General features: G+C 40.6%; 1 protein-coding gene across 7 annotated transcripts in view; it reads left to right on the top strand.

Moving 5' to 3' along the window:
- The window catches only part of GANC (glucosidase alpha, neutral C), a 79,647-nt gene extending 64,658 nt beyond the window's left edge, over nucleotides 1-14,989 (top strand). For 4 of the 7 annotated variants that reach the window (XM_032619101.1, XM_032619065.1, XM_032619110.1 and 1 more), the window contains 4 exons: nucleotides 1,413-1,526; nucleotides 3,013-3,125; nucleotides 8,835-8,938; nucleotides 9,536-12,184. In XM_032619101.1, the coding sequence (XP_032474992.1) occupies nucleotides 1,413-1,526; nucleotides 3,013-3,125; nucleotides 8,835-8,938; nucleotides 9,536-9,645 (441 nt within the window). In that variant the 3' untranslated portion in view covers nucleotides 9,646-12,184. Of the gene's footprint in view, nucleotides 1-1,412; nucleotides 1,527-3,012; nucleotides 3,126-8,834; nucleotides 8,939-9,535; nucleotides 12,185-14,895 lie in introns of those variants that run through there. The other 3 variants (XM_032619083.1, XR_004347978.1, XR_004347977.1) reach the window with 3 other exon arrangements.
- Nucleotides 14,990-19,498: the final 4,509 nt, after the last annotated feature.

Genomic DNA, 19,498 nt, shown 5'->3' with positions numbered 1-19,498 from the left:
TCCACAGCAGGAGAAGCCACCACAATGAGAAGCCCACGTGCCGCAACTAGAGAAAACCCATGTGCAGCAATGAAAACCCAGTGCAGCCAAAAATAAATAAATAAAATTTTTTAAAAAGAAAAAACCCAAAAACATTAACTGTGGTCCAAAAACATTAAATGGAAAATTCCAGAAATACACAATTCATACGCTTTAAATTGCACGCTGAGCTGAGTAGCATGACAAAATCTCGCGCCATCCTGCTCCCTCCTGCCCAGGACATGAATCATCCCTCTGTCCAGCAGATCCACACTGTGTGTGCTACCCGCCCATTAGTGTAGGGGAAATACCTTTATATAGGGTTCAGTACTCTCCTCGGTTTCAGGCATCCACTGGGGGTCTTGGAATGAATTCCCCGTGGGGAAGGGGGGACTACTGTATTCTTGCTCTTCTTCCCGCTTGTACATTACTCAGAGCAAAGTACAGGCCTTCACGTGATTCAGGGAGCTTCCTTACAGAGGATTGCACTGGGAGGCAGGAAACCTACTGGGCTCTCCTGGCTGGGAATGCCATTCCAGAAGACCCATAGATAGGGGCCATGCCTACAACCCTGTTGTCAGAGTCACTTCAAGTGCCCTTGGTGGCTTCTATAGCAAAAGTTTCACAGTTTTACCCTCAGAATTGAGTCAGTCATCCTGGTGATCAGGGAAACAGGAGCAAGAAGGGTATAGGCTGAAGTAAGGACAACAGTCATCTTTCCCAAACCAAGAAACTACCATCTTTTTTTTTTTTCCGGCTTAGTCAGGTCTTAGTTGCAGCACATGGGATCTGTCGTTGCTGCGTGTGGGCTCTTCATTGCTGCCCGTGGGCTTCTCTAGTTGTGGCGCATGGGCTCAGTAGTTGTGGCTTGCAGGCTTTAGTTGCCCCGCAGCATGTGGGATCTTAGTTCCCCGACCAGGGATCAAACCTGCGTCCCCTGCATTGGAAGGCAGATTCTTAACCACTGGACCACCAGGGAAGTCCCTACCATCTTTTATAAAGACATACATATGTACATCTGGGCCTGCTCATACAGACAGACAAATTCCCTCTTTAGCAGGGTCCTAGAAATAAATTTGTTTGTTATATTGACAGGAAAATTAAAAATACAAAACAGGAAAGGCTACTTATATGATAGTCAGAACAGATAATAAATTGATGAAGGGTGAGAAGTTTCCCTAATAATTTAAAAATGAACCATTTTTAGTGTTTGAACTCTTTTCCTTTTAATGCCAGGGCCCCCATATTTGCCATCTCTGTGTTCACAAATTTATTTTGCCTTTGAGTCTATACTTGTAACAAACGTGAGTCTTGTACAATGAAATATTTTAAAAGTCTACTTTGAAATTGCCTTATCTGAATCCTCCTTCTCTGAGAGTGTTGCTCTGTTATAGATACCAGTGTTTCAACGAGGTGGAAGTGTGGTACCAATAAAGACAACTATAGGAAGATCCACGGGCTGCATGACTGATTCCCCATATGGACTCCGGGTGGCCCTAAGCACTAAGGTATTTGAAAAATGTTACTTTTACACATCTTGTTTGTTACTACTCTATCTCTTTATAGTTGTAGCCTTTGAGTATGTGACACTATGTAAAAGTGGTAAACCCCATCTACGGGATAGGTGCTTCTGAAGTTTATGTAGAAATCAAAGTTTTGAATCATTTCTTGTCTGACTTTCCTGGAATTATCCTTAAGGGTACTCTTAGAACTAGAAATAATAGAAATTTCCTCTAGGGCACTGTGACCCTTGGTGCTCTGCAGCTTGACATTGATTACCACTGGACTGAAAGCTCATTGAGCCATAGGCAGCCTGCCATACGGATTAGCTCTGAATCTCAGTCTCCTGTAAAAGGGTCCTGTGTCTATGCAACATTCCAGGGACACAGTCTCATGCAATGACTTATATACTCATCAGATGGCTCAAACAATTACAATCTCCTTGGGTAAAACCTGGAAAGATCCAGAGTTGATCTGTCCTTTTGAGGAGATCTTTTGAGCCAAAGGAGGCCTATAACAGATTCCTCTCCTAGCCATCTGCGAAAATACAGTGCCAAACACAAATCCTTACTCTTAAGCAAAAAAAAAAATACATATATATATATATATATATGTTTTTGTTTTTGTTTTTCTTTCTGTACGCGGGCCTCTCACTGTGGTGGCCTCTCCCGTTGCGGAGCACAGGCTCCGGACGCGCAGGCTCAGCGGCCATGGCTCCAGGCCTAGCCGCTCCGCGGCATGTGGGATCCTCCCGGACCGGGGCACGAACCCGTGTCCCCTGCATCGGCAGGCGGACTCTCAACCACTGCACCACCAGGGAAGCCCCTTAAGCAAATATTATAAAATAATTAAGCTTTCTTTTTCTTACATCTTTCTTTTCAATCCGTTTCATTTAAGCATGTTTTCTTGGGTCAAACTATGGACCTCGGGCTCATGTGAGGCCATGGAATAATTACAAGAAACTCGAGGTCCATAGCACATGAAACATTGTTAATAACAGTGAACTGCCATACGGAGTGCTGTGACATTATCTGACATGCAAAAGTGGTCCTCCTACTAAAAGACAGTAGGAACTAGATACCGTTCTCTAAATGGAGGGTCTTCTAAAGATAGTTGATCTCATATGTTGTATACCAATTTTTTCTTTTAATTTCATTTCCATTCTGTGAACTTTTCTTGACCTGTTGTCACCTTCTAGGATAGTATTTTGGGGGAAGCCACCTATGCCGCTGACCATACTTCATAGTTTAAATCTCTTTCAACAAGGCCTAACTCTTTGTCCTCCTCTTGTGTGACTTGTTTATTCATATTATTTCACAAATGTGTAGTAAGTGTATATATTGTATGACTGCTTTGTACAGCTTGAATATTAAGCAGTTGTTCAACGTAATTTTTCATAGATTTTAAAATCTATTATTTCGTTTAGGGAGGCGACAGTCTTTTCCTAGAAAGCTATTACATAAGCACATTCTCTATCCGTGATTCACTCTCCAGGGTTCTGCTGTGGGTGAATTCTATCTCGATGATGGTCATTCATTCCAATACCTCCACCAGAAGCAATTCTTGCACAGGAAGTTTTCATTCGCCTCAGGTGTTTTGATCAACAGGTAATGGCAGCTAAAAGAGCTGTGTGCTTTCTTAAATTATGCTATCCTCAAATGCAGAGCTGCTATTTTAAGAAATTAATGATGAAGGCCACTTGTGGAGTATTCTTCATTTTTCCCCCCCCAGGTTCATTAAGGTATAATTTTTTTAACTCTTTATTTTATATTGGAGAATAGCTGATTTAACAATGCTGTGATAGTTTCAGGTGCACAGCAAAGCAACTCAGCCATACATACACATGTATCCATTCTCCCCCAAACTCCCGTCCCATCTAGGCTGCCACATAACACGGAGCAGAGTTCCCTGTGCTATACAGTATGTCCTTGTTGCTTATCCATTTTAAATATGGCAGTGTATACATGTCGATCTCAAACTGCCTAACTATCCCTCCCCGCCGGTAACCGTAAGTTCATTCTCTAAGTCTGTGAGTCTTACTCTGTTTTGTAAATAAGTTCATTTGTATCATTTCTTTTTAGATTCTGCATATAAGGGATATCATATGATATTTCTCCTTCTGTGACTCACTGCACTCAGTATGATAATCTCTAGGTCATTAAGGTATAATTTAGAAATAAAATTTTAATAAAATATACTAGTATAAAAATACAATTGTAATATATTTAAAGTATACAATGTGATGATTTGATATATGTACACATTGTGAAAGTATTCCCATCATCAAGTTAATTAACACATCCATCACCTCACATGTTTAACCCTTTTTTTCCCCTTTTGATGAGAACATTTAAGTTCTACTCTCTTGGCAAATTTCAGTTATGCAATACAGTATTATCAACTATATTTACCGTGTTATACATTAGATTCTCAAACCTTATTCATCTTATAGCTGAAAGTTTGTACTCTTTTACCAGCCTCTCTCTACTTCCCCCAACCCCCAGCCCCTAGCAACCCCCATTCTACTCTCTTTTTCTATGAGTTCAACTTTCCTTTTTTGAAATTTTTTTTACATTCCATATATAAATGACACCATGCAGTATTTATTGAATTTTTCAGTTCACTTCTTGTATTCTTCAGGTCTATATTTTGTTTGGTACGTTTTAATATTTTCTGTCTTCGTTGAAATTCTCACTTTGTTCATGCATTGCTCTCTGACCTTGGTGAGCATCGTTATGACCACTTGTTTGAACTTTCTATCAGGTAAATAACTTATCTCCATTTTGTTGGGGTCGGTTTCTGTAGATTAATCGTGTTCTTTTGTTTGGAACATATTCTCCTGTTTCATTTTCCTTGACTCTTTGTGTTGGTTTCTCACATTAGATAAGACAGCCACCTCTTCCAGTCTTGACAGACTGGTCTCATGTAGGAGATGAACCTCGTCGATCAGCTGGGCCTGAGCTCCTTGTTGTTTCTCACACCTTTGTGATTATCCAAGCTGCCATCTTTGTTCTTAGTGACTCACAGTTGTTGAGGATGTGCTGAGACCCATCCGTGTCCCAAAGGGGCAGATTTTAGTCAGCACCTAGTTGCAGGCTGATTAGAACACTCAGGCAGTAGCTGGGAAAGTATGCAGTCAAATCCCTTCCAGGGAGAACCTGTGAGATGGATGTTTTTGCCTGCTCCCTCTGCACTGAGCCCTGGGGGGATAGCCACACTGCCTATTAACAACTACTTCTTTATTTGCTATCATTAAGCCTCTTGGCTATCAGAGCTAGGTGATTTTAGGGCCATCCCTCAGGTGGGAGCCTTGAAAGGAGGGACACTAGAACTGTGGTCCAAACTCTTCTCTCTTCCTGGAGAAGCTAGGAGTTGGGGATTCCTTCCCAATTTTATGGGACTATGCCAGGGGTGGGGGTTATATGGAGAGTGTGTCTCAGCCTTTCCTACTTTTTTTTTTTTTTCCATAGATGGCCTTTCTTATGTTGAGGTAGCTTCCCTCTATGCCAACTTTCTGGAGAGTTTTTATTAAAAATGGGTGTTGAATTTTGTCAAAAGCTTTTTCTCCATCTATTGAGATGATCATATGGTTTTTATTCTTCAGTTTGTGAATATGGTGTATCACATCAATTGATTTGCATATATTGAAGAATCCCTGCATCCCTGGAATAAATCCCACTTAATCATGGTGTATGATCCTTTTAATGTGTTGTTGGATTCTGTTTGCTAGTATTTTCTTGAGGATTTTTGCATCTATATTCATCAGTGATATTCGTCTGTAATTTTATTTTTTTGTAGTATCTCTGTCTGGTTTTGGTATCAGGGTGACGGTGGCCTCGTAGAATGAGTTTGGGAGTATTCCTTCCTCTGCAGTTTTTTAGAAGAGTTTGAGAAGGATGGGTGTTAGCTCTTCTCTAAATGTTTGGTAGAATTCACCTGTGAAGCCATCTGGTCCTGGACTTTTGTTTGTTGGAAGAGTTTTAATCACAGTTTCAATTTCATTACTTGTGATTGGTCTGTTCATATTTTCTATATCTTCCCGGTTCAGTCTTGGTAGGTTATACCTTTCTAAGAATTCGTCAATTTCTTCCAGGTTTTCCATTTTATTGGCATAGAGTTGCTTGTAGTAGTCTTTTATGATGCTTTGTATTTCTGCAGTGTCCGTTGTAACTTCTCCTTTTTCATTTCTAATTTTATTGATTTGAGTCCTCTCCCTCTTTTTCTTGATGAGTCTGGCTAAAGGTTTATCAATTTTATCTTCTCAAAGAACCAGCTTTTAGTTTTATTGATCTTTGCTACTGTTTTCTTTGTTTCTATTTCATTTATTTCTGCTCTGATCTTTATGATTTTTTTCCTTAGACTAACTTTGGGTTTTGTTTGTTTTTCTTTCTCTAGTTCCTATAGGTGTAAGGTTATATTGTTTATTTGAGATTTTTCTTGTTTCTTGAGGTAGGCTTGTATTGCTATAAACTTCCCTCTTAGAACTGCTTTTGCTGCATCCCATAGGTTTTGGATCATCGTGTTTTCATTGTCATTTGTCTCTAGGTATTTTTTGATTTCCTGTTTGATTTTTTCAGAGATCTCTTGGTTATTTAGTAACGTGTTGTTTAGCCTCCATGTGTTTGTGTTTTTTACATTTTTTCCCTGTATTAACTTCTAATCTCATAGCATTGTGGTTGTCAAAGATGCCTGATATGATTTCAATTTTCTTAAATTTACCAATGCTTGATTTGTGATCCAAGATGTGATCTATCCTGGAGAATGTTCCGTGTGCACTTGAGAAGAAAGTGTAATCTGTTTTTGGATGGAGTGTCCTATAAATATCAATTAAATCTATCTGGTCTATTGTGTCATTTAAAGCTTGGGTTTCCTTATTAATTTTCCATCTGGATGGTATGTCCATTGGGTAAGTGAGGTGTTAAAAGTGCCCCACTATTATTGTGTTACTGTCGATTTCCTCTTTTACAGCTATTAGTATCTGCCTTATGTACTGAGGTACTCCTGTGTTGGGTGCATATATATTTATAATTCCTATATCTTCTTGGATTGATCCCTTGATCATTATGTAGTGTCCTTCCTTGTCTCTTGTAACATTATTTTAAAGTCTATTTTATCTGATATGAGTATTGCTACTCCAGCTTTCTTTTGATTTCCATTTGCATGGAATATGTTTTTCCATCCCCTCACTTTCAGTCTGTATGTATCCCTAGGTCTGAAGTTGGTCTCTTGTAGACAGCATATATATGGGTCTTGTTTTTGTATCCATTCAGCAAGCCTGTGTCTTTTGGTTGGAGCCTTTAATCCATTCACATTTAAGGTAATTACCGATACGTATGTTCCTATTACCATTTTCTTAATTGTTTTGGGTTTGTTTTTGTAGGTCCTTTTCTTCTCTTGTGTTTCCCACTTAGAGAAGAAGTTCCTTTAGCATTTGTTCCTTTCACATTTATTGTTGTAAAGTTCCTTTAGCATTTGTGTTTCCTGCCTAGAGAAGTTCCTTTAGCATTTGTTGTAAAGCTGGTTTGGTGGTGCTGAATTCTCTTAGCTTTTGCTTTTCTGTAAATCTTTTGATTTCTCTGTTGAATCTGAATGAGATCCTTGCCGGGTAGAATAATCTTGGTTGTAGTTTATTCCCTTTCATCACTTTAAATATATCATGCCACTCCCTTCTGGCATGTAGAGTTTCTGCTGGGAAATCAGTTGTTAACCTTATGGGAGTCCCCTTGTATGTTATTTGTCGTTTTTCCCTTGTTGCTTTTAATAACTTTTCTTTGTCTTTAACTTTTGTCAATTTGATTACTATGTGTCTTGGAGTGTTTCTCCTTGGGTTTATCCTGCCTGGGATTCTCTGCACTTCCTGGACTTGGGTGGCTGTTTCCTTTCCCATGTTAGGGAAGTTTTCGACTATAATCTCTTCAAATAATTTCTCAGTTCCTTTCTCTTCTCCTTCTGGGTCCACTATAATGCAAATGTTGGTGCATTTAATGTTGTCCCAGAGGTCTCTTAGGCTGTCTTCATTTCTTTTCATTCTTTTTTCTTTATTCTGTTCCATGGCAGTGAATTCCACCATTCTGTCTTCCAGGTCACTTACCTGTTCTTTGGCCTCAGTTATTCTGCTATTGATTCTTCCTAGTGTATTTTTCATTTCAGTTATTGTATTGTTCATCTCTGTTTGTTTGTTCTTTAATTTTTCTAGGTGTTTGTTCTTTAATTCTTCTAGGCCTTTGTTAAACATTTCTTGCATCTTCTCGATCTTTGCCTCCATTCTTTTTCCGAGGTCCTGGATCATCTTCACTATCATTATTCTGAATTCTTTTTCTGGAAGGTTGCCTATCTCCACTTCATGTAGCTGGTTTTCTGGGGTTTTATCCTGTTCCTTCATCTGGTACATAGTCCTCTGCCTTTTCATTTTTGTCTATCTTTCTGTGAATGCGGTTTTTTGTTCCACAGGCTGCAGAATTGTAGTTCTTCTTGCTTCTGCTCTCCTACTTGTTTTGTTTGTTTGTTTGTTTTGGTTTTTTTGTTTTTAACTTATTTTTATTTATTTATTGCTTATTTTGGCTGTGCCGGGTCTTAGCTGTGGCATTCTGACTTCTTAGTTGCAGCATGCATGTGGGATCTAGTTCCCTGGCCAGGGATCAATCCTGGGCCACCTGCATTGGGAGCATGGAGTCTTACCCACTGGACCACCAGGAAAGTCCCTCCTACTTGTTTTGATGTGGGTATTTTCTCAGTCACCCAATGTATAGGAGTCACTCAGCTAGTTTCCGGATTTCTCTCAAAGGGAATTGCTCCATGTGTAGCTTTATATTCAGTGCATCTGTGGAAGGAGGGAAATTCAGAGGCCTTTTATGTTGCCATCTTGGTCTGGAGCCCCCCAGGAGTATTTTTCAACCACTTCATGAACATCCCTTCCTTATTGTCTCTGTCTTCCTTTCCTCCCCTCTCTGAAAAATAAAAAAGAATTCAGTATAAATTCCCATTAATCCAATTTATTCATCTCTTCAGCCATTCATTAAGTATCTGATTTCTTACAATTTGATTGTAGCATCCAAGTAACATTTGGGACTTCAGTATCCTTAAGTGATGCCTCTCCAAATGGCTTGTTAGAGGGAGACTACTGGTTAGCTTGTCCTCGGCACATAGGGTCATCTTTTTCCATCTCTTCATCCTAGTAAATGTGACCACTATATGTTTCATGCCTCCACAGAGAAAGATGGGAGGGGAACTCACAAGGCTCGGGATGGTGACCTGGTAACCAGTCCAAACCCCTGTGCCTCTCCTTCTGCTAATGCCATTTGTTATATCTATTCCAGTTGTGCTGACAAGAGGGGTCATTATCCCAGCAAGTGTGTGGTGGAGCGGATCTTGGTCCTAGGCCTCAAGAAGCAGCCATCTTCTGTGACCAGCCACTCACCTGGTGAGGAAACAGGCCATTTGTTTTTGTAAACATAGAAGTATCTGCAGTGAAGAGGTGATTAGTCTAAAACTGACAAAATGTCCTTAGCCAAGTGGACTCTGCTCTTTCTGGCAGGAGTCAAATATACTAGTATCTAGAGGGTGTGAGGCCATTCTGCTTCTCTTCATCAACTGGTCTTTCTGCTCGTTGTAAGCAGTTAATATTTTCCTAAAGGAAATTATTTGGGACTTGAAATAATATTGTAGGTTCTCTGAATATTTTTTTTAAACTGTAGATATCTGAAGTCCTGGGGAATCCTGCTCATGGAGTTTATGGAGTTTCTTAAAGGACACGGGATAGGATATATCCTTTTTTACCTACTGAATTTGTTGGACAAATCACTTTGTTCCTTAGTTTGTTTTCAATCAGTCTTGCACTCAAAACAGTGGAGTGTTTCATGTTTTAAAATTTCATGGAAGTCCATGGGTACAAGTACTATTAATTTGGATTCTCCTATATGGGGCATAAGGTTTTATAACAGAGTCAGAAACATTTTAAATTCAAATTTTCTCTCCTAGATGTTCATCAGACTTTCCCTTTTACAATTTTGATATCTAGATGGTAAAGCTCAGCCTGTGGCTTTCACATATTGTGCCAAAACATCCACCCTGAACCTGGAGAAGTTCTCACTGAACATTGGTGCTGACTGGAAGGTCCAAATCCAGTGACAGAGCAGTGCACCTGGTGACAAGTGATGGGAGGAGCTGCACCTTTCTGCCTTTCCGCCGGCCTTTTTTTGCGATTTGTGCTGCATGCTATTGACTTCTCTGGCTCAAAGTCATCTTTCATAAGTCACCAGTTTCCTAACGAACAATAGCTTCCAGATTTTTCAGATGTTACATTTTTAGATGTGCTAATAATACTCTTTGTGTCACACACGCCCTCTCCTCCTACATGCAAGTGGCCCAGAGACATTTATAGCGTTCACAGATCTCGCATTGCTCCTTGGGCCATGACCTGTGGTATGCACTCTGGCCCAGTGGGCAGTTTCTCTTTGAGCACAGCTGGATGGGTTTGTTTTATGTGAGAAGTGGGCCAAGCCCACCCACCTTGTGGAAGCTTGTCTCAGTCCATGTGGCAGAGCCACTCGGGCTCCAGCAGCTGAGCTGCTCAAGGCCTATCTCCAAGTGGACAGCAGCTTCTGGTGCCCCCCCACCCCAGTTATCTTTTACCCACTTAGACCTGGACAAGACAACCTTTTCTGCTTGGAGTGTACTCACTGCAGCAACAGGGAGTTACTCTACCCTAGAGACTGACTCAGGAACACAAAGGGCTCTTTTCCCTGTCATGTTTTTTGGGGTCCAAAGTTCCACATTAATCTCCTTAAAATTCTAATTTCTTGATATTAATTTTTTTATTAAATACTGTCCACTAACCAAAGCTTATTTGTAATATGAGTAAGCTGTAATTTAAAATAATAAAATAATTACCCATGTCCCCACCCTCAAACTTCAGAAATAGAACACAGGGCCGGGATGAGGGGGAGGCAAGTAAGGCACTTGCCTGGGGCACAAAATTTAAGGGGATGCCCCAAATCACAGTAATCAAAATAAATAATATTTTAATGCAATATTTTTAAAAATCAAAATTAACAGCAGGGCTTCCCTGGTGGAGCAGTGGTTGAGAGTCCGCCTGCCGATGCAGGGGACGTGGGTTCATGCCCCGGTCTGGGAAGATCCCACATGCCGCAGAGCGGCTGGGCCCGTGAGCCGTGGCCGCTGAGCCTGCACGTCCAGAGCCTGTGCTGTGCAACGGGAGAGGCCACAACAGTGAGAGGCCCACGTACCGCAAAAAAAAAAAAAAAAAAGACAAAATTAACAGCAAAAAAAAAAAATCCATGATGAACAAAATATCAAAATTTTAAATAAGGACAGGATCGATAGTACTGCGTTTTACTTTTGCCTCAGACTCTAGTACAGTGTGGCGTGGGCTAGAACACTACACCATGCCAGTTCCCCAGGATGCTCCCCAGGGACGCCCTGCGGCCGGCTGCAGCATCTGCTGGGGCAGTCACATGTCCTCAGCACTGCTCAACATGCACATTTGCTTATCAGGCTTCTTCCACTCAGCAGCTTGCCAACTGCCACCTCTATGCCTCTGTTCCCTGGGTCCCAATATCCACGGTCTGCCCTCCACCTGTGCAAATCCTACCATCCATCCAGGCCCAACTCAAATCCCATTTCCCCACAGAGCCTTTCTAACTACCCTAACACCCTCAACTCCTCTTTTCTATGAGCAGTGATTTTGCCCTTCTCTGAAATGCTGCCCCACTTATAATATGCATTCTGCTTAGCATTCTCAGGGATGGTGCCTCAGTGTTTCAGGTTTGTCTGTCTTGTTCCCTTACTAGATTGTATGTTCTTCAAGATCATGTTATATTTGTCTTATATCTGCCAGAGCACGATTATACTTGGCTTTTAGTAATGGTTGGCTGTAATTGGTTGACTGATGGATTTGATTTATTTAAAATTGAGAATTGAATGTATTTGTTTCTAATTTACTCTTCTGACCTAGAACTCTTCCCTCCAGATATAGTAAACATTACACATTTCCTCATGGACACATTTGATTGTATCAGTTGAGATTTGAGCTTTGCACCATATATAAGCGCACATAGACATATATAGATTCTTTGCTCCTATTTCTGTAAGTTTTGCAATTAAGGAGAAAGGAAGAAGCCTCCATTAGCTGAAGTCCGATTTCCCAGCTTCAAGTTTCCCTTGCCAAGCTACAGTAAGACTTAAACTGAAAACTGAATGCTCTTACCTAATATAAATGATGGTTTTTAACAGCACTTAAGGCTGAATATTTAAGACCTATCGTCAGTTCAACATTTATTATGTGTCTATTATTCATCCATTTAAAATATTTTTGGAGGAAGGAATGAAATAAGAACTTTAGAGTAGGTTAGTGAGGAACTGCTCTGTCTTGGCCCAGAACTATCCTGAAAGGTTTAACTAGATACATTGAATGGAGAGAAATACATCCTGGGTGTTCTTAAATGTTATCTGCTCTTATTGCTTCTCACACTTTACCCCCCTCCTATATCTGAAGCTCAGGACCAGAGAGCTAAGCGGGGCCGAGTTGGCCTACAGTGTTGAGTTACCTTGTTGCGGCTAATTCTCGATATGTTTTCTCAGGAAACTGGATTTTATGTAAGAACTTAGAATCATTTTAACAAAGATTCAAATAAAGCTCTAAAATGAATATATAATGTGTCTTTCCTTTAAGACTTAAATGCCAAGGAATGAGTTGACAAATCAGTTTAAACGTTAGAAACTGCTCAAAAGAAATATGGGCAAAGGTAATTCATAAAAGAAATTGAAATAGGCAAAATAAGCATGAAATATGCTCAGCATTGTTAATATTCAGAGAAATGGGGGTGTCCATGATTGGCCAAGATTAAAATGAAAATGTCCAGTGCTAATGCTGGTGTGGGGAATAGGCATTTTCGTGCATCATTGGTGGAATCATGCTAAGTATAATCTTTCTGGATGGCAATCTGGCAATAGCATCAAAATTTTAAATTTGCTTTAACCCAGAAATTCCACTTCAGATAAACCAGATAAATTGCTCAGAGCTACTAATTGTAATGTGGTTTATACTATGGAAAACTAGAAATAAACTAAATGTCCTTTATCAGGGGATTGGTTAAATATAGCCCTTTCATACAGTAGAATATTATGCAACCATTAAAATAACAATGTATATATATCAACATAGAAGTATCTGTTTGATAAAATGTTTACAGAGTGATTTCATTTATGTAAGTTTATAATAAACAGACGAAAGCTGGGGACTTCCCTGATGGTCCAGTGACTGAGACTCCACGCTCCCAATGCAGGGGGCCTGGGTTTGATCCCTGGTCGGGGAAGTAGATCCCACATGCTGCAACTAAGAGTTCACACACCGCAACGAAGATCCCGCAGGCAGCAACGAAGATCCCGCGTGCCGCAACTAAGACTTGGCGCAGCCAAATTAATTAATTAATATTTTTTAAAAAAAACAGAATTGAGGCACATCCTATACTGCTCAAAATGTGAAGGCCGTGAAAAACAGGTCTGAGGAACTGTTCCAGATTAAAGGGGGACTAAAGAGACATGACAACAAATGTATGATCCTGGGTTCCATCCTGGAACTATAAGGGACATTACTGGGACAGTTGGCAAAACTTGAATAGGATCTTTTGATTACATGGTAATTTTCCTAATTTTGAGAATTGTACTATGATTACATAGAAGAATTTCCTTATTTTTAGGAAATACATACGGAAGTATTAAAGTAGCATAGCTCTGACTTACTCTCAAATGGCTCAGAAAATAATTTATGTATGTATGAGAAAAAGAGACAGAGAAAATTGGCAAAATGTATTAAAATGTTATAACTGAAGAATCTGCATGAAGGGTATACAGGAATTCCTTACACTATATTTTCAACTTTCCTGTTAAGTTTTAAACTATTTCAAAACAAAAAGTTTTAAAAACAAAGATGCTGGGCCATATCTTCCTAGTATCTAATAGCTTTAAAATGTTTGCTTTCTATTGTTGTAAAGGTTTATAAGCTGTAGCATGTAAAATAGGATGAAACAAATGGAGTTAAGAATGAACTCCAAGCCACTATGTAGAACAGTATGGAGGTTTCTTAAAAAAACTAAAAATGGAATTACCATATGATCTTGCAATCCCACTCCTGGGTATATATCCAGAGAAGACTGTAATTCAAAAAGATACATGCACCCCTATGTTCACAGCAGCACTATTCACAATAGCCAAGACATGGAAGTAACCTAAGTGTCAATCAACAGATGAATGGGTAAAAGATGTGGTATACACATACAATGGAATATTACTCAGCCATAAAAAGAATGAAATAATGGGACTTCCCTGGTGGTCCAGTGGGTAAGACTCACTTGCTCCCAATGCAAGGGGCCTGGGTTCAATCCCTGGTCGGTGAACTAGATCCCACATTCATGCTGCAACTAAAGAGTGCACATGCTGTAACAAAGATCCTGCATGCCACAAGTAAGACCCGACACAGCCAAAATAAATATTTAAAAATATATAAATAAAAAAAAATTTTAAAGAATGAAATAATGCCACTTGCAGCAAATGGATGGACCTAGAGATTATCTTACTAAGTGAAGTAAGTCATACGGAGAAAGACAAATATCATACGACATCGCTTATATGTGGAATCTAAAAAAAAATGATACAAATGAATTTACAAAACAGAAACAGACTTACAGACATGGAAAACAAACTTATGGTTACCAAAGGGGAAAGTGGGGGAGAGGTAAATTAGGAGTCTGGGATTAACAGATACACATTACTATATATAAAATAGATAAACAACAGGCACCTACTGTATAGCGCAGGAAACGATATTCAGTATCTTGTAAAAACCTATAATGGGAAAGAATCTGGAAAAGTATATGTATATCTGAATCACTTTGCTGTACACCTGAAACTAACACAACATTGTAAATCAACTATACTTCAATTAAAATTTTTTCTAATAAAAATAAAAATAATGAACTCCAGTACAAGAAAACACCTTTATTTCTGATGCTGCAGACCTCTTCAGAATCATCAGATCAGCTGTTCTTCACCGGAGAAATGCCGGGCCAAACCAAGCCCCCTGCTTCAGGGAACACAAATACCACCCTCGGAGCACTAGGCCAGCAGCCCCTGACCTCACACCACCCACACTATGGCAGCACTGTACGTGCTTCTATATGTGGTCCTGTCTGACTGCAGGAGCTGACCATGGAGCTTTCAGGAGGGTATTCACTCTAAGAAATAGAATGGAATACATGTTTATGGCAGGCATTTATTTAGGGCAGATGCCCTGTATAGTGGTCAGGGAAAGTCCTTCATGCATTTGGAAGGCCAGTTTTGTCACCTTCCTTCTCTTCCCAGGTCTAAATCATCCTGCGGATCCTGGCTATAGTGGACCTGGGGTGGTCAGTTCCTGACAGACGTGATCCCAGGATGTAGATTCCAGTTTGACCAGGTACCAAAACATTCCCTGCCCTAGAGGGCTAGTTTCTTTCTTTTTTTTTTCTTTCAATATTTATTTATTTACTTGACTGCACCGGGTCTTAGTTGCAGCATGCGGGATATAGTTCCCTGACCAGGGATCGAACCCAGGTCCCCTGCATTGGGAGCACGGACTCTTAGCCACTGGACCACCAGGGAAGTCCTGGCTGTTTTCATTTAAATGTACCTATAGGACTATTTATGTTCTGGGGTACAACTCACTTTCAGAACTAAGTGAATTCTAGGGTCCTGGTCCCACACATCAACATGACCACGGCCAGTCCCAGATTGGGCCATTCTCCTAAAGGCTCCCTAGAGTGGAAAGCACAGCTCGTCACCGTGAGTTTGCCTTAAAGTTGTGCTGAGCCTTACATCCTGGTTAACTAATACCGGCCGATCAGATTGTTGTAGCCCTAGGGAAGACAGCAGTTCTAGAGTTTGGCCTGTGTGCAGAATTCCTTCACTTTTTCACATCGTTTTCAGTATCAGTGTATCATAGTGATAGGCAGCAGAAACACAGTCAAAACACATAAATGTCTGCAGTTTAATGGGTTTTAGCTCATAACTGACCATCTTACCTAAAAGCCTTCTTAGTCATGGAACTCCTATGACAATATCAAGCATTCCACTCTGCTTTTAAGATTTCCATCTACCAAACTCTCTGAATGCCCAGCATAATTCCGGGGGTGGGGGTGGGGGGGAGTGGTACTCTAGACTAAAATAACTTCTCAGTCCAGGGGATAGAAAGCCATCGGCAACTCCACTGGAAACAGATTACCATATTAACCGCAGACGACGGGGGCCATATAGCTCACATTCTAGCAGAAATAAAGGAGACATTGGCATCTGATATCAGATCTGCCTGTCTTATGACCAGCTAAAGACTGCAGTGCCACAGCAAGGCCAACCAGAATCAGACAGCTGCTTCTTGACTGTTGTTTTCAGCACGGCTGATGGTGTTAGATTCCACTCCCATCAGAGCTAGGGGAAGGGAAGCCCTGACTATTTATATGCAAGGATCCAGAGATCTTATGCTTAATGCACATTACTGGAGTCTTAGTCATGCATTTATTCCTTCACTGGATATCAGGAGACCTGGGGTCTAGTTTGGTTCTGTAGTGAACTGGCAGAATGACCTTGATCATGTCATTTAATCTCTCTAGGCTTTGGTTTCCTCTTTTGTTCAAGAAAAGAGATAAGCTCTAAAATTCTGTGAGTTTCCCATGACTTAACTGTAAAAATAGAGCAGATATCTCAAGTTTTCTCAGCTGTAAAATGGGATTAATCAAACGTGCAGGGTTGTGTACAGATTAAAAGTATTCCATGTGTATGGAAAGGAAAAAAATAGTAACTTTACTTTGGAGAAACCTGGTAGATGCCACCTTAGCCAAGTACTCAAGGTTGATATCACCAGTAATAAAATACATCAATGTCATGTACCCCCAGATCTGATTTGATGAGAAGGGTGCATAACCTCTGCGATATTCATCCCCCAAACCATAATCTCAGTCTAATCATGTGAAAAACATCAGACAAACTCAAGTTAGGGACATTCTACAACATATCTGACAAGTACTCTTCAAAAGTGCCAAGATCAAGAGAGACAAAGACTGTGGAACTGTCAGAGATTGGAGGACACTAAGGAGATATGACAAATGCAATGCAGATCAAATTCTGTAACAGAAGGGGAAAAAAAGCACTAGCGGAAACACTGAAGAAATCAAAATATGTCTTGTAGTTCAGTTAGTGGTATCTTACCAACATTCATTTCTGACTTTTGATCATTGTACCATGGTTATGTAAGGTGTAAACATTAAGGGAGGCTGTTGAAGGGTATTCGGGAAATCTGTGCTATCTTTGCAATGCTTTTGTATGTTTAAAATTACTTTAAAAGTTTTTAGGGGACTTTCCTGGTGGTACAGTGGTTAAAACTCCGCACTTTCAATGCAGGGGGCACGGGTTTGATCCCTGGTGGGGGAACTAAGATCCCACATGCTGCGCAGTGTCGCCAAAAAAAAAAAGAAAGTTTTTACAACTATGTGAAGTGGCTAGCTCACAGTAGGCACTTAATGAGTGGTAGGTGTTCTAATTATAAGTGAATGCATTAATTCCAACAGTGTTGAATCAAAGAAATGTTGATGGAAGACAGTGATACGCAATCATTAACTGCCTTGTTGGTGCAACAGAAGCCATTCCAGCTGCAGATACTGTCTGACCTTAGCTGAAGTATGTTATAAAAATGAGTTCTTTATCCTTGAAGAGGCTCTGGGAATTGAAAACGTGCAGCTGTTTACATGCTCATCATCTGCCTTTGTTTGTGGGCTCAGATTGGATCTCTCGCTGATAGCATGAGTTTCTACAGCTGTGTAGCTGAATAAACCTTGAGTTTGGACCTGCTAATCTGAGAGGGGGTTTTATTCACAACAATTGGTAGAGCAAAATGAATAGCACCTTGCACTCTGTGTGTTTGATACAGTATTCCCATTGTGCTATGACAAGAGGCTGATCTCCATCACACACCCATCTTCATTACCAAGGATGGCGCTAGCTTAGACAGCTGAGGAAAACAAGGTCAGCTGTGTGGGGGCCAGAGACAGCTCCTCCCCCGGAGGCAGATCAGCCAAGATACTTTGATTGCATTGGCAAAGCAATAAGAAGTGGAAGAAATTTCTTCTCACGTAGGGAAACATCATTCAACAGATATACAACACATATTTATTAAGAACCTTCTATGTGCTTAACCCTTACGGTGCAGTGGGGACCCAGTTCCCACCTTCACAGAGCTTATAGTCCTGTGGCAAACAGGAAGCTCAATAAAGAGAAACAATAAAATGTGGGTCGGTGCTGTGAATTTCAAGGTGGTATAGAGCTGGGACTCAAACATATGGCACATATTATGGCGAGAGAAGGAAACTGCCCCCCTTTGTTTTCCATTCCATTAGTGAGTTTGATGGTGGAAGTCAGTCTTTTTAGAGGCTCTTTTAGTGCAGGCAGATAGGCACGCCTCTGACTGGAGACTCTGTGACCACATGGTCCTGGGCAGATGCACTGTTCACATGGAAGATGGTCAATAAATGCTCATAAGGTGAAAGCTGATTTGTGCCAATGAGTAACTGTCATTCAACCTGATATAACCCAAAATAATATTAACTTTGGTTCATCTCTAACATTTATTATGTGCTTAAGACAATCCTGCCACTATTTTAAATGTACACAATTTGTTTAGTTTTTACAACAACTCAATAACAGAATGACTATCATTATACCCATTTTATAGGTGAGAAAACTGAGACATAGGAAGAAAGGAAGAAGTAACTTACCTAAAGCTACACAGGCACAGCCAATGAGCAGCAGGCCTAGACTTTGAACCTAGGCAGTCAGCTTCAGATGCTGCCCTTCTCTATTCTGCCTCTCCAAGAGTAGTAATAAAGATCCTTGGGCATTTCCTTAGAGGGATGGGGCAATAAGCTGATGGTTCCTCAAAGCTGCAACCCCAGGGATCACGAGCCTGGCGGGACTATTTCAGCTGTCACTTCCTACCTTCTCTCATAGCCTCTAGCCTTGGGCTGATGAGATGGGCACATGGGAACAGGCAGAGCTGCAGTCTGGGACTAGCCTTCAGTCAGCCACATTTGGTATATGGCCATCTCCTGACAGCCTGGGTAGCAGCTACCGTGAGTAGAAGACAAGGCAGAGGCCAGGCAGGCAACTTCCTTCCCCAGAGCCACTTGTGGTCTCATCTAAGAGCCCTGAAGCCAACTGTTTGGGTATGATATGCCAGGACTTGATGGCCAACCTGGCTCAGTATCCAATTCCAACTTCTGACTCAGATGCCTAATGTGGCACGCCTGAATAATCTGTACTCAGGTGCACTTTTTGTAGAAGATTTGGTCCCAGTGTTTATCTTGGGGGTGGGGAGAGACAAGGGATAGCTAGGTCAAGTGGGCAAGAAGAGACAGGGATTTTCTCAACTGAGGACTCTGCTGAGTGGCATTTTCCACCCAGACAGTTTCACTGAACGCTGACATCAGAACATTCTAGAAGAGATGCCAAATCCAGTTGAATAATATTCTGATATCCTAGAATTTTAAAAAGTAAAAATCATGTTCTCAAAAATGCCTAGAACATCCTCCTCGAATTCAGTGTCTCACATTCACCCTTGCAAGCTTTTTTCAATATTGTTTTCCATTAATTTGGTGGCTAATAGTTTGATAGTCTGGATAACTGCCAATTCAAGAATGTATCTGCCATTCTTTGCTAAGTTTCAGTGTTCAATTTACTCAAATATTCCCCTTTCATTTCCTGACAACACCAGAACTTAATGGCAACACAGGAACATCCCTGGCCAGGTCCTTCTCTCTCTCGAGAATGCAGTCTAGCTGCACTGCTAGCCTCTCTCTTGCTCTCATACTCATGATCTTTCTTCATGTCTATTTTTGGTTTTCCTGGCTCAGGCTTCTTCGGGCCACTGAAACACAACTCT

This window comes from Phocoena sinus, chromosome 2, assembly GCF_008692025.1.
Source record: "Phocoena sinus isolate mPhoSin1 chromosome 2, mPhoSin1.pri, whole genome shotgun sequence".
Lineage (NCBI taxonomy): Eukaryota > Metazoa > Chordata > Mammalia > Artiodactyla > Phocoenidae > Phocoena > Phocoena sinus.
The sequence above is the reverse complement of the archived record's forward strand: the minus strand, read 5'-3'. Positions and strand labels throughout refer to the sequence as shown.